This window comes from Vicugna pacos, chromosome 9 (genome assembly GCF_048564905.1).
Source record: "Vicugna pacos chromosome 9, VicPac4, whole genome shotgun sequence".
Classification (NCBI taxonomy): domain Eukaryota; kingdom Metazoa; phylum Chordata; class Mammalia; order Artiodactyla; family Camelidae; genus Vicugna; species Vicugna pacos.
In genome coordinates this window covers 45,141,917-45,155,915 of record NC_132995.1, presented here as the reverse complement: position 1 = coordinate 45,155,915, position 13,999 = coordinate 45,141,917, and the positions used below count along the sequence as shown (strand labels likewise).

Genomic DNA, 13,999 nt, shown 5'->3' with positions numbered 1-13,999 from the left:
TAGATGTCTCACATCATATCGTCATCAGGGAAATGCAAATTAAAACAACAGTGAGATACCACTACACACCTATTAGAACAGCCAAAATCCAAAACTCTGAAAAACTCAAATGCTGGTGAGGATGAAGAACAACAGGCTTTCTCATTTAGTGCTGGAGAAATGCAAAATGGTATAACCACTTTGGGAGATAATTTGGCACTTTGTTACAAAACTAAACATATGATCCAACAATCATACTCCTTGGTATTTACTTAAAGGAGGCAAAAATTTATGTTTACACAAAACCCAAACACAGATGTAGTTGCTTTATTCATAATTGCCAAAGCTAGGAAACAACCAAGATGTCTTTTAGCAGCTGAATGGATAAACTGTGGTCTTTCCAAACAATGGATTATTATTCAGCACTAAAAAGAAATGAGCTGTCAAGCCATGAAAAGATGTGGAGGAATCTTAAATGCACATTACTAAGTGAAAGAAGCCAATCTGAGAAGTTTACATACTGTATGATTCCAATTATATGGCATTCTGGAAAAGGCAAAACTAGGGAGACAGTAAAAAGATCAGTGATTACCAGGGGGTGAGAGGAGGAAGGGATGAATAAGTGGAGCCGAGAAGATTTCTAGGGCAGTGAAAATACTTTATATAATACTATAATGATGGATACATGCCATTATATATTTGTCCAAACCCAAAGAAGGTACCAAGAAAGAACTGTAATGTAAACTATGAATTTGGATGATTATTATGTGTCACGTAGGTTCATCAATTATAACAAATATATTATTCTAGTGGGGGATGTTGATGATGGGGGAGACTATGCATGTGTGAGGGAAGGTGGTAAATGAGAAATCTCTGCATCGTCCCCTCAATTTTGCTGTGAATTTAAAACTGCTCTAAAAAATAAAGTTTAAAAAAGTGGACATGGAGGAGCAATAATAAAGTATATAGCTCAGAAAAGGAAAAAAAAGACAGATTTAAGACTTAACATGATTATATTAAATGTAAATGATTTAAATATACCAATTAAACACAAAGACCGCCAGAGCATATTTTAAAAATGAACCAACTGTGGGAAGGGATAGACTGGGATTTCAAAATTGTAGAATAGATAAACAAGATTATACTGTATAGCACAGGGAAATAAATACAAGATCTTATGGTAGCTCATGGAGAAAAAAATGTGACAATGAATATATATATGTTCATGTATAACTGAAAAATTGTGCTCTACACTGGAATTTGATACAACATTGTAAAATGATTATAAATCAATAAAAATGTTAAAAAAAATGAACCAATTATATCCTGTCTACAAGAAACTCATTTTAAATATAATGACTGCTGCATACATTCTTTACTGTTTGGATTTTAACCATGAGTGTGTATTAGTTTCTCAATTAGTTGTTTAAAATGTATAATAAGATCATAAAGAATCAGTGAATTCTGTTCAGGGCAAGGGAATTAGGTCAGGAAATGCTGCAAAGTGATCTTTAAATCGACAGGGAAGGGGTCAGGGGAAGAAAGAGCAAAGGTCAAGAGGAAGTTGTCCATGCAAAGAGATGAACACGAGTCCATGGCAGGACTCAGCATATGTAGGAAAACAAAGTTTGGTTTTGGTCTGTGCTCACCTTCTCTTCTACAAGATATTGCTGGTCAAATTCTAAGGAGTAAAACTCAATGGGAAAGTTGCAGGGATTCTTCACCACCACCTCGGCCTCGTCTCCAGGTGCATAAGGCAGCAGTGGCCCCAGCTTCAGAACTGAAGGACTAAATTCCAGGTGTGGCTCTAGACCTTGCCCCTGTGCCAGCAGTGTCAGCTTTTGAGTGCTCTGTGCAATCTGGAACACCAGGGTTTGGCTGTAGAATTTCTGGAAAACATGAAACAAAACAAACATCTGAATTTTTTCTGTTATGTGCCATGTAAAACTGATAACCACTGAGGGGACAAAATTGCTCCCGTTTAGACTAAAAAAGAAAACTTTTCTTATAAAATTACATGCGAGCAATTTACATTACAATATTAATACTGGGTATCTAGCCTGCCAGGCACTGTAACAAGTGCTTCACCATGGCCCTCTGAATGTTGTTCTGATATCTCTCAGATCCTCCAGTGTGTTCAGGTGTCCTGTTGCCAATATCTGCACCTCTGGGCTCTCATTTCATGGGCCGGGTTGCCCATGGGTAGGGCACGGCAGAAGTCCCAGGGAAATAGCATCTTTTAGAATCAATTGTCAATAAATGACTCTCGGGAGTTATCATATAAAGACCCCAGCTCCCTTGTCCCTGGGGAGGGATAATTCTGAAATGTGCATTCTGTATGTTTTCTCAGAGTTTCCAGTGGGATTAAGCTCTAGTCTCCAAGGTAGCTGATTCACTCACACATCCTATAAGCTGCCTTCCTTTTCCTTATCACCTTCTACTTCTCTGTCAGTATTCCCTACACTTCCTAAATAATCTGCTTGCGCTCAAATTCTTGTCTCCAGGACTGTTTCTTGGAGAATCTGAATTAACATATTTCCATTATTTGAAGATCCAGTTAAGCAGCTGGTCCAGGATGATCAGCTAGGGCATTCAGTTCATCTGATACAACTGCAATCCAAATAGCAGTGGTTTCACTGAGAAGCCTATTAAAATGCAGATTCACAGGCCCGTACCTAGAGAGCCTGACTTGGTAGGGACAGGGTAAGGCTGGGGAGACTGCATTTTTAATCAGATGCCCAGGTTGTTCTGACACAGTGTGGCTCATGGCTGGAGTTTGAAGGTCATGATTGGCTGTGTGATTTGGAGCTCTTAACCACCTTAGCTTAAGGGAAAAATCAGATGGTTGGAATGTGTAAGGACATAGACACAAGTACAGTAAAATACCTACTGTTGGAGACAATAAGAGAATGAATTATTGGCTAAGAGAGTTTTCAATATAGTTATGGGGTTAGTACCTTATGATCCAAACTTCTATATTTTAATTGCTTTTTATGGAAGTATGTCTAAAACATTTTATTCATCTCCCTATTTTCTAGCACAGAGTATGCTGAACACATGTTTTAACGTATAGGAGTGGTTACTGTGGACATTTGTGGTTTCTCTGTGCTGCTGATGCTGGTGGAGATACAGGTGTGGATCATATGGGTTGCAAGGCTAACCAGTTCCTTGTATACAGCCAATAAATTCCTTTTCCATTTCGTGGAAACATTTTATTAGTTTTGACTAATCCCAGCACAACATTTATGGAATTGCCTCAACAAATCTATTTTTTAAACTATATTTACTGATAGTTCCCTCATTCAGCAAAAACATCCAAAATCTTGAATAAACCTTCTGACAGCCTTAAGACTCTTAAGAATGACAAACACATTGATTATCATTTCTTTTAAAAGGGTTGGGGAGATTTTGATAATAATAGAAACAGGGACTCTATTTTAGAACCAGATATGAAGTTATTCACTTTTCTTTCTTCTCACTGTAGATTTTTAAGCAATTCCTCAAAGTCGTTACCAGGAAAATGGGAGTTAACCATAGGTATTTTATAAAACTTACATCGATTTCTTCTTTTAAAAGAATAGAGAAAAACATCTCCCAAACGCCTTAGACTTTGAGCAAAAGTCTTTACAGTGTAACCTCTTGAGATCCTCTCTGGTTCTAGGATTTTATTATTTTTACTGTGTTTTTTGTCAGGAGTAGCTTTGTGCTGATGGTGTTTGCAAAAGAAACATTTGTGAGGCCCAGGAAATACTTATTATTATTACAACTACTGCTAGTAATGGTAAATAGATACTGAGACAGTATCTATAGAGCAGTATGCTGTGCATTTTATTCACATTAATTCATTTAATCTTCAAAATGACCCTAGGAGGTAGGTATTGCAGGTTGATAACGTCTCACCTGAAACCCTAGGGACCAGATGCTTTCAAATTCAGATTATTTTTTTAAAGGTAAACACAGTGCATATACCCTACGTTACACAGTATCCTTGGCAGGGTCTGGGGCAGGTCCTCTGTAATCAAATACATTAATATTTCTGCAGTTGCACTGTTTGAATCTGCAAACCAAGTGGGATAAATAAAGGTTAAGTAATTTCCTGTCAGTTCCAATTAGGTTTTTCTGCCAAATGACTTTGGGTCTGAAACTTATGAAAAAATTTCCCCCCCAGTTTTTGGAACTTATTGGATTTTAGAATTGCAATAAGGGATTTTGAACATGTGATATTATTATTTTTCACTTTATCTGTGAGCAAACTGAGGTTTAGCGAGGCCGAGCAATTTGCCCAAAGCCACGCAGTCTCTAAGTGAGGAGGCAGAAGCCCACTAAGCCAGGTCTGCGGATAAAAGTCAAAGTGTTAGGTAGATCTGCTGATTCCAGAGCTGGTGCTCCTAACCACCAGGACCCAGCTCCTATGGGAACCAGAGCACTGGATGTTATCATCAGAATAATGAGGTACAGGTCACTCAAAGGTTCCCTGGAGACCAAGTCAAAGCATGGACTTTGAGTAAAGGTCAAAGTGATACAGAGTCTGAGTGAGAGTACATTTCTTTAAGGCTTACCTCTTCTTTAGGCATGAATTTCACTTGCACGTTGGACCTCTCACCAGGATCCAAGACCCCAGAAGTAGGCTGAATCTCAAAGATCCGTGTCTTGGGCTTTAATTCAGCACATAGTTTCCGTCTTAAGTACTTTGGCATGTGTTTCTCTAGCTGGTTAATAAATAGTAGACAATTAGACTATTTTCTTTGGAAAATGAGATTATTCCATCTTCCACTCACTCAACCTACGTTTACTGAGGACCTCCCAGGTCTCAGGGGCTGTGTGGATACCAGAGGCACAAAGATAAATGAGACGTTTGCCACACAGAATAGCCTGATAGGTCCTTGAGTGCTGGGCTGAGGGCCAAATTTTATTCAGGAGGCAACGGTTGTCACTGAAAGTCTTTGAGTAGGAGGATGAAATGAAGAGAGTGAAGGACTAGAATTACAAATATGGCTGAAATGGAGATGGAAACAAAGGGGACAATGGGCCACAATTCATTTACCTTACTAACTTGTTTATGGCTGTGGATAAACCATTCACAAGGGACTTGGAGATGATTGGAAAGCTGAACAGTTTCCACGAGGCACTGACCACACTGAATTGTGGCAAACTCCACTTTTGCACTGGACAGTGTCATAGTGGGAATGGTCACCTTGGCTTGGAGACGGATGTGAACTGTTGGCCCTCCAACCACCTAGAGTGGGCAGAAGATTGCTGTTACCACATGGCATGGGACTGAGGGAAGAATGATGGCTCTGAAATGGTAACTGGATTATCCCAGGGTGATTGATTGGCAGGCAGAGCCGGAAGCTGGGGAGAGTTAGCTGGGCCCAGTGGTGCATCTCACCTTGATGGGCAGAACAACCTCTTTGTTTCCAACAGAAAGACTGGCCCCTTGTGGGTCAAATCTCACTTCAAATGTTTCCGTTTCACAGTAGGGCAGATTCTTCACACGATCTAGCTCAATACTGAAGCCTGGACCAAGACAAACAAAATTTCTTTTTGGGACAGAAAAAGAGCAAATGAGAGCTGCTCTAGATAGAGCCCATATGGGGGTAGGATGACCTCTCAAAGCATCAATTAATGGCCCCACAGTTCTTTCAGCTGATCCAGAAGAAGCACAAACACTACTCCAGAAGGACAGTACAGATGGGCACCTTGTTAGAAACAACAAAGTGCAATAGGAAGGGTCTCCAGCCTGGTTACCTGTGCCATGAAGGACACGCTTCTCTGCATGGAAGGACACTGGGAAGTGACTAGTGTTTGTGATCTTGATGATGTGGGTTCGGACGTCACCAAGGATGATGTAGCCAAAGTCCAGGATATACTCTGGTAGCTGGACTCTGAAACGGTTAACAGGCTCTCCTTAACCACTCACTTTTCCAAAAGCGAGAGTGTGTGAGGCTCTCTTCTGCCTCCTCTGCATAATTCTGTTCTCTGGAGTAGAGGATAACCACTCTCCAGAATGGAGACCAGGAACATGATACTTCCCCAGAAGTCCACATTGCTGTTTCAGCCATTATCTCCAAAAGCACTAAGGCCCCTCAAGGGCCTGAAACTGGCCTGTCTATTAGACAAAGCTGGAGGCTTCTGACTTTAAGAGGCAGAGACCTGCCTGGCTGGCTGCATGCTAGAGAATGGCAGATACATGAGGTGAGTGAACTTCACTCCTACATGATCAACCATTGATTTTGGGAGCATGCTGGAGGACGGCACAGCTGCTCTGCTACACTCTGAAAAAAAAAACAACATGGGAGGGCACTCACTTGGTCAGTTTCCGGCGACTTCGGTGGCAGAAGTCATCCACAGAACCAGGGATGATTGATTTCTGATGTTCTATGGCATAGCCTTGGACTATAAGTCGCTCTATTTCCATCTGGAGATGAGTATTTAACTGGAGCAAGAGAGAAGAGCAAATGAGCAAACTCTTTAAGCACATGTATTCCCGTGTATGCCTGAAACATTATGTTGTACACCAGAAACTAACACAATGTAATGGACTATGCTTCAATCAAAAAAAAAACAAAACAAAAAAGAACATGTATTCTTAATGGGGTAATGTCACCCCTAAGAGGGGGCAAAAACTACGTCACGAAGTAGGAGGAGCAAAAAATTCTTAGATATTACAGTGGTTTGTGGCCCTCCCAAGGGTCAGAGTACATAGATATACAGTATATTTGTGGTGTTAAAATTTTTGTTGGGGGAGAGGGTGGGATAAACAAACTGGCACATCTGTAATACTACTCCACAATGAAGTGAGTAGTGAACTATCTATGGTGATGGATCTCAACGGCATTATGCTGAATTAAAAAAAAAACTCGAAAAGGTTACATACTGTATGATTCCATTTACATAACATTCTTGAAATAACAAAATGATGGAGATGGAGAAGTGTAATGGTTGCTGGAGGTCGGGATGGGGTGGTTGGGGATGGCTAGAAAGGAATAGCAGGTAAGAGTGTTAAGGGCAAAAACAAATTAAAAATAAGAGGCTCACAGACTAGGAGTTCAAAATTTGTAGATACTGAGAGGCATATGCAGAATAGATAAACAAGACTATACTGTATAGCAGAGGGAAATATATACAAGATCTTATGGTAGCTCACAGAGAAAAAAAATGTGACAATGAATAGATGTATGTTCATGTATAACTGAAAAAGTGTGCTCTACACTGGAATTTGACACAACATTGTAAAATGACTATAACTCAATAAAAAAAGTTTAAAAAAAAAAAGAGGCTGAATTCTCCCCATTGAAAATAAGGGAAGAGACTTCTTCCAGTCTCATTTTCGTCAAGAATTTACTTGAGAAAACTTTTAAGTTCTTTCTCTGCCTTTTTGAAACAAATATAAATCTTTTTTATAAGCAAAATAGAGCTTTTATCAGCTTTACAACCCAGGAGTGTCTTTCTCAAGGACCTAGGAACCATCTCTCTGACATGTCATCATTAAAGGAAGACAGAGCCCCATCCCTCAGTTTCTGTGGGAGGGTAGGAACCCAACTTTAGAAGACCCTTGTCATAGAAACACAAGAGGTTTGTTTCTCCTTTTGGTAAAGCCAATTAGCTAACACAGATGGCCACCCCAATTATCATGTGAATTTAGCATGGACTATGTGTGACACAATGTGCAGTCAAGTCCTCTTACTTGAGGTCTAGTTATAGTTCTTCCTGAAGGACTAGTTACTGTTTACCTTGAGAACATGTGTATAATGGATTGTATCTGCTTGGCTCTATAAAAGACTAAGAGTTCTGTCTTTGCAATCTCCTAGCAGACTGACAATGATACAGCACATTCTGCTTTAATGCATATCAATAATAAAATTGTATTCTTTCTCTTCTACCTTTGTGGAGAGATTTTGTGGGTTGGAAGGAGATTTTATTTGTAATTCTATTTTCTCAAAAAGCACAAGGGATATTTACGTTGATGGAACATTTTCATATCTTAATTGTGGTGGTGGTTACACAAAGCTACATATGTGAAAAAATTGGGTAGAACCACACACGCGCACACACACACACACACACACACACAAGTACATATAAAATTGATGAACTCTGAATAAGCTCTGTAGCTTGTACCAATGTCAATTTCCTGGTTTTCATATTGTTCTATAGTTATGTAAGATGTTACAATCGGGAAAAATACTTTTTTCCCCAGCTTCCTGTCAGTCTACTTCCTGTGCAGAGTGAATCCAATCTTACCTCAAAAGATTCATCCTCAGGCACTTCCTCAGGCGTCTCTGAGTGATCAAACATTTCATATTTGTTGCACTCTTTTTCCAGGTTTTTTCTGGCCTGATTTAAGAAGATTTCATACTTTTCATTTCCTGTGGGAGTTGAGGGAGAAAGAAATCAGGATGGCTAGAAATATATGAATTATGCCTAAAACACAGACTCTCAGCTCAGGGTAAGAAAGTGAGAAAGGAAGTGAGCTTTTTGATAATTTGCCTGCCATATATATACACACATATGTGTATGTGTGTGTATGTGTATATATGTATATATATATATATTTTTTTTTTTGCTTCAGAGGGTACTTTGTGAGTGAGTTGAATTTGTATCAGAAGCTTCACTGAGTTTTATGAGATTATGCTTTAGCTACCAGCTACTTCTCAAGAACTTGATGGCAGCAACATTCAAAGTCACTCGTTGGGTGACCAACTGGATCCCAGCTTACTTGTTACATTTCCTGTTCCAGAACCAACAACTGCACCACTTGGGAAACCCATATGCTGGACAAACTCAGATGGATGGTCACCCTTTAGGTTAATCTTCATGTTTATTAATTCTCTATTAACAAATATATATATATTTATATATATATATATGTATATAAAAATATATTTGCTTCAAGTTGCTTTAACTGCAACTAAATTAGCTACTGTCCCCTGAATCAGGGAGAGTAGGCAATTAGGGGAGAGATTTCAGACATCCAAGATTACTAGTAAATCAGTGCAAATACAAACGTTTGAGGGGCAAGGCAGGCAAAATAACTAAAGTGCCTACTATGAAACCATAGGAAGTGCTGGGACTGTGGTGAACTAGAGCACAGAAGACCCAACTAATGGTATTCAGATTTAAATTATTTTAAAGCCCTATATTGGCCAAACGTGTCTCCTCCCTTAATGAGGCCAGCTGGGCACCCAGTTTTCAAACATGTGGCAAAGGCTTTTCTTCCTGACAATTATATGTGGACTTGGACCAACCTCTGACTGCCTGGAACACTAGATGCAAGAAGGTAACATGCTCTCAGACTTACTAATATTTGCGTTCATATTTTCAGGGAGCAGACAATTAGGATTTACTGAATGATCATCATCAGGTGAGTTAGTGACTCTGGGGACGTGGGTAGGAGGAAAGGTTGAGGGGCAAGGGCTTAATCTGAAGCTGCTTAGGGAATATGGATTTCAAGGAGCTTGAAGAGAGAGTCACAAAGAAGGGTGAGAAGTTTCTCTTGACCCTTTGTCCTGTACCCCATGTCAGGGGGAAAGAGCCAGAGGGAGTCTGTGGCTAAAAGAGCTGCTGCATTGAGCTTCAGGATCTGCAAGACAGAAATAATCTAGTACAGAGGGACAGTTCCAAGAGCCAGATGTTACCCAGAAAAGCCTCGGCTGGGAATGTGGGCAGACAATGAATAACAGTCTAAATTAGCCTCTAGACTGTGTAATGCCGACATAAGGGGCTGGAGCCTTGGCTGCCTTTCTGTATAGTTTATATTTTGAGAACTGTACTCCTTGCAGTAAAATCACTGTCTCAATGGCCATCTGTGAGTGACAACTCAGGGAGAGACTGTAGCTGGAAGGAACATGTGACAGAGGAAAAGGCTTTTGGAAGTACAATTTTCTGATCACTCTATAAGTAATTCAACAATGGACTTGGCCAGAAGTCTGAATTTGGGACCACCATGGACCATATCTTATCTCACTCATCTTAGGTCACCAAGTCAATTTCAACTCTGGACTTATTTTTTGCAATTGAGGAATAACACCAAAGGGAACTTGTGAGGACTGCCAAGCAAATAATGTGAGGTGCCATTGACCTCATAATATGCAGCTAAAATGCATCTTTTGTCCCCCAGTGGGAACGTACTATAGTGGGTAGAAGTACCTTTGAGGTTCCTTGGGAGATCGAGGCAGATTCGGGGAAAGATTCCCTCTCCACTCAGAGTGATACTTTCTGGGTCCAGGTGGGCAATCTGTATCTGGAAACTCCTTTGAAAGACCTCGGGGACTCCAGGTAAGTAGTAAACTTTCAACACCTGCTCTTGATGGGAACTGATAAAACCCTATGCAGCAGAAAGACCAGAGAGAACTTTAAAATTTACAATGGACTCCTGCTTCTGGCAGTTTGATGGACAAGATAATCCCAAGGGTCTACTGTGCTGGTTACTGTCCACTCACACTCCTCCCCCACCGAGATTCATTCCTATGAAGCTACGAGAAAATAACAAACAATAGAGAAATAAGCAGCATGTTGACAGGCATTTCATAAAAGATGAAACACGAAATGGCCAATAAACATAGTAAAAGCCGCTCATCCTCGTAAGTAATCAGAGAAATGTAAACTAAGATCACAATGAAAAAAAATTTTAACACAAGATTGGCAAAATTTACCAAATTTTGGTGAGAATATGCATCAAAAGAAACTCATATCTATCTGGTGGGACTGTCAATGGGAAAAACCATTATGAAAACCACTTTAGCACCACCTTTGTAAAGCTGAACATATGCACAGGCCATGATCCAGAAATTTCACTTCTAGGAAAATTCCCTAGGAAAACTCTTCCACCTGTAGGCCAGCAAACAAATACAAGAATACTTGTAGCAGGACTGTTCATAATAGCAAAATTTGGTGGGAAAAATATCAGACTCTGTTTTGACTAGAAAAGGGAAAATTACTTTTAATACAGTAGTGACAAAGGAATATTATTCATGAATGAAAATAAACAGACTATAGCTACAAGCATCAATGTGAACTAGGCTTAAAAACACAATATTGGGTGAAAAAAACAAATTGTACAAGATTATATGTTCTGATGCCATTTTTATAAAGCTCAAGATAAAGCAAAATCCCATAAAACAAAATCTCCATGAGGGCAAGTATCTTTGTTTTGTTTACTATCCTGTCTCCAGTGTTGGAAAAAATGCCCGGTTATAGCAGGTTAGAAGTTTTGATAAATTAATAAATGAAAAGTACTTTGTGTAAGGATGCACACATAAGTAATAAAACTGTATTTTAAAAAAGGGATGATAAACACAAAATTAAGACTAGTGGTTGCTGGTTGGGGATAGCAAGGAGGTGTAGGAGACAGAAAAGGTGCCCGGGTAGGTTGTAGGTATGTTAAATTGCAACATACGCCAACATACAAGTGGCTTCAAATATATTAGTAATGTTCTGGGTTTGAAGATGGGTGGTAAATACATGGGTGTTCATTTTATTATTGTGTTCTGTAAGTCAAACACCTGGATGTCTTTTGTATATATCAATTATCATATAATAAAAACTTAAAAATTATGAATAAGGTCACAAAATATAATCTCTAGGTCACTAATTAGAAAATAAAGGGTGGGAGAATTGCATGGTTATAAATTACCAGAAAGGGCAAATCAGGCTGGAATCTCAACTGGGAGTGGGAAATGCTAGTATAGGTTCAAGTTATTTAAGAGTGTTTCAGAAGTCACTTTTGAAGGGGCTCCTTATAATTTTTGAACATATTTTATTATTTTTTGATGTTATAAGTGATGTATATTCTTTGAAGACAAATTAGAGAATGAAGATAAGAAGAAAGTTAATGAGGATCACCAGTGCTTACCACTGACATGCAAATAATGATTAATACTGATTAGTTTGTATCAATCCAGATTTTATTTAAATACATACACACACATGCAAACTCACCCTGGGAGTCTGTGAGCCCTGCTAGTGTTAATCAATTTATCTCCAGCCCTTGTGACAGAAATCATTGCCATGATTTCTATGAGAAGCCACTGCTTAATTTTCTTGCTTCTCTTGGTTTCCACTCTTTAATATCCTTATATGCTGTCTGTTTCAAGCACGGAACTGAGCCTTTTCATCAAATTTCACAAAGGGCTCACTCATAGGAGGCATTTTATGAAATTTTGCACATTTTACGGAACAGGTGAGTGTATGTGTATAGGGTGTGTGTCACAAAGTGGGGTCAAATTGCAGTGTGCAATGTTTTTCAGGATTCACCCTCACAGTCTTAATTCTCTCTTCTCCTCATCACTCTCTTAAGCAATCCACAAAATTCTCTGTTTCCTACAGAGTAGTTCTTCCTACACTCAGTGCTCTGGTAGGTAAGAGGGGTGGATCTCAATTTTTATCTTGAGCACTTAATAATGTATTTTTTTCCAATAAAAAATAGTTCTCTCATGTTATTCTGTTGGAAAAATGTTCTCTACCTTGTTACATGTTCAAGCATTCATGTATACTGCAGCACTCTGTGAACATTTGTTTTCATTACAAGAATTTGGCTTTATAATAAAAAAAATCTGTTAAATATAGAAAAGGAAAAACAGAGGGAAACATTTAGACACATTAAAAAGAAGGTCCAGTTCAAAAGAAGGAAGTGCGGGATAAAAGTTAATACAGCAGCCCTGAATTACTACCCTTAGAAAAAGGCCTGCTTGCAAAGTTGGCCTTTGCCTGGCTGGCATTTGGGAACTTATATTTTGGGAAGGTTCTCACCATTCCCTGGAAAGAATGGCTCACTGTGCTTCAACTGTTTGTGCAAACAACATGGTTTATGCTGAACACCTATTTTCCTTCTGGGAGACTGGAATTTTGGTGTGTGCCAGGCAGAGGGTGCCTAAGGGACTGGGCCCCACTGGCGATGAGTCTTCAGTGAGCTTCCCCGGGAGCTCTCCTATTGTGCTGTCACAACTTATTGCTGGGGTAGGGGGTTAAGAACACCCTGTGGGACTCCATTGGGAAAGGATTTTGGATGCTTGCACCTGATTTCTTCTGAACTCTGTTGTATGTGCTTTTTCCCTTTGCTGATTTTACTCTGTATCCTTTGGCTGTAATAAATCAGTCACAAGCCCAACTTATTGGTGAGTCCCCCTAGAGAATCATTAAAACTGGGGGTGATCCCGGGGACCCATGACACAGAAATGAATCTGAGGAATACGAGCAAGTAAATTCTATGAGTTCCTATTAGAAAGAAGAAAAAATAAGAAACTAGTCCATGGTCCCAGTGAGACTCAAGAAGCCACTGTATCTAATCCACAGGAGCAAAGAGTTAGGGTGAGGGAGTAAACTTAAGCTGGGAAAGAGTGCATAGGGATGAAAAATCCTCCCACTGCTGATTCTGGCAATGCTGGAGACCGCACTGTGATAGCTCCCTCTCATGCTACAAGCACAAAGATATTCTGCATAAGGCACAGCAACCACAAAGACAAAAGAACTCTTTTTAAATATACAGCAAGGTAGAAAGAAAATACCTCCTCCAATGTGAAAAAGGAACAGAAGGAAGTGTGGTTAAGTGCAGAGCGATTACCATGGTGGCCATGGGTGACATCAGACCCAACGATAGATAGTCCCTACCATCCAGGGACTGAAAGAGAGAGGATGCAGCCTGGACCTGTATGAGGTGGGGACCTGGGGCAGATCCCTGCACAAGACTGGAGCATGAACGGATGCCACTCTGTAAGGGTAACAAGAGAAACCAAGCTATTTCTCTGCTCTTCAGGGAAGAATCAAGAAAACTTGTATCCCTCTGGGCTCCCAGGTGAGGAAAAACGTATCCTGTGAGAAACAGAATGCCCAAGCCTGTATCATGCATATGCATAGAGTCTTAATGTATACCGATGGATTATTGTGGTTAATCCAGGTCAAAAAATTAACTCAAAATTTGCGCCCTTGGGGCACCTGGCAAAAATAAATACAACATGATTTGTAGCATCACATTACAATCAGGGTGAATGAGGTTCTTGCAGAGAAAACAGTCTCAGGTGAA

General features: G+C 39.7%; 1 protein-coding gene across 1 annotated transcript in view; it reads right to left on the bottom strand.

The window, feature by feature from the left end:
• The window catches only part of HYDIN (HYDIN axonemal central pair apparatus protein), a 478,970-nt gene that overhangs the window by 92,662 nt on the left and 372,309 nt on the right, over positions 1–13,999 (bottom strand). Inside the window, exons 36-43 of the mRNA XM_072967685.1 lie at positions 10,129–10,306; positions 8,224–8,348; positions 6,288–6,415; positions 5,728–5,864; positions 5,369–5,496; positions 5,024–5,215; positions 4,539–4,688; positions 1,629–1,868 (exon numbers count right to left, since the gene is read on the bottom strand). Of these exons, the coding sequence (XP_072823786.1) occupies positions 1,629–1,868; positions 4,539–4,688; positions 5,024–5,215; positions 5,369–5,496; positions 5,728–5,864; positions 6,288–6,415; positions 8,224–8,348; positions 10,129–10,306 (1,278 nt within the window). The remainder of the gene's footprint in view (positions 1–1,628; positions 1,869–4,538; positions 4,689–5,023; positions 5,216–5,368; positions 5,497–5,727; positions 5,865–6,287; positions 6,416–8,223; positions 8,349–10,128; positions 10,307–13,999) is intronic.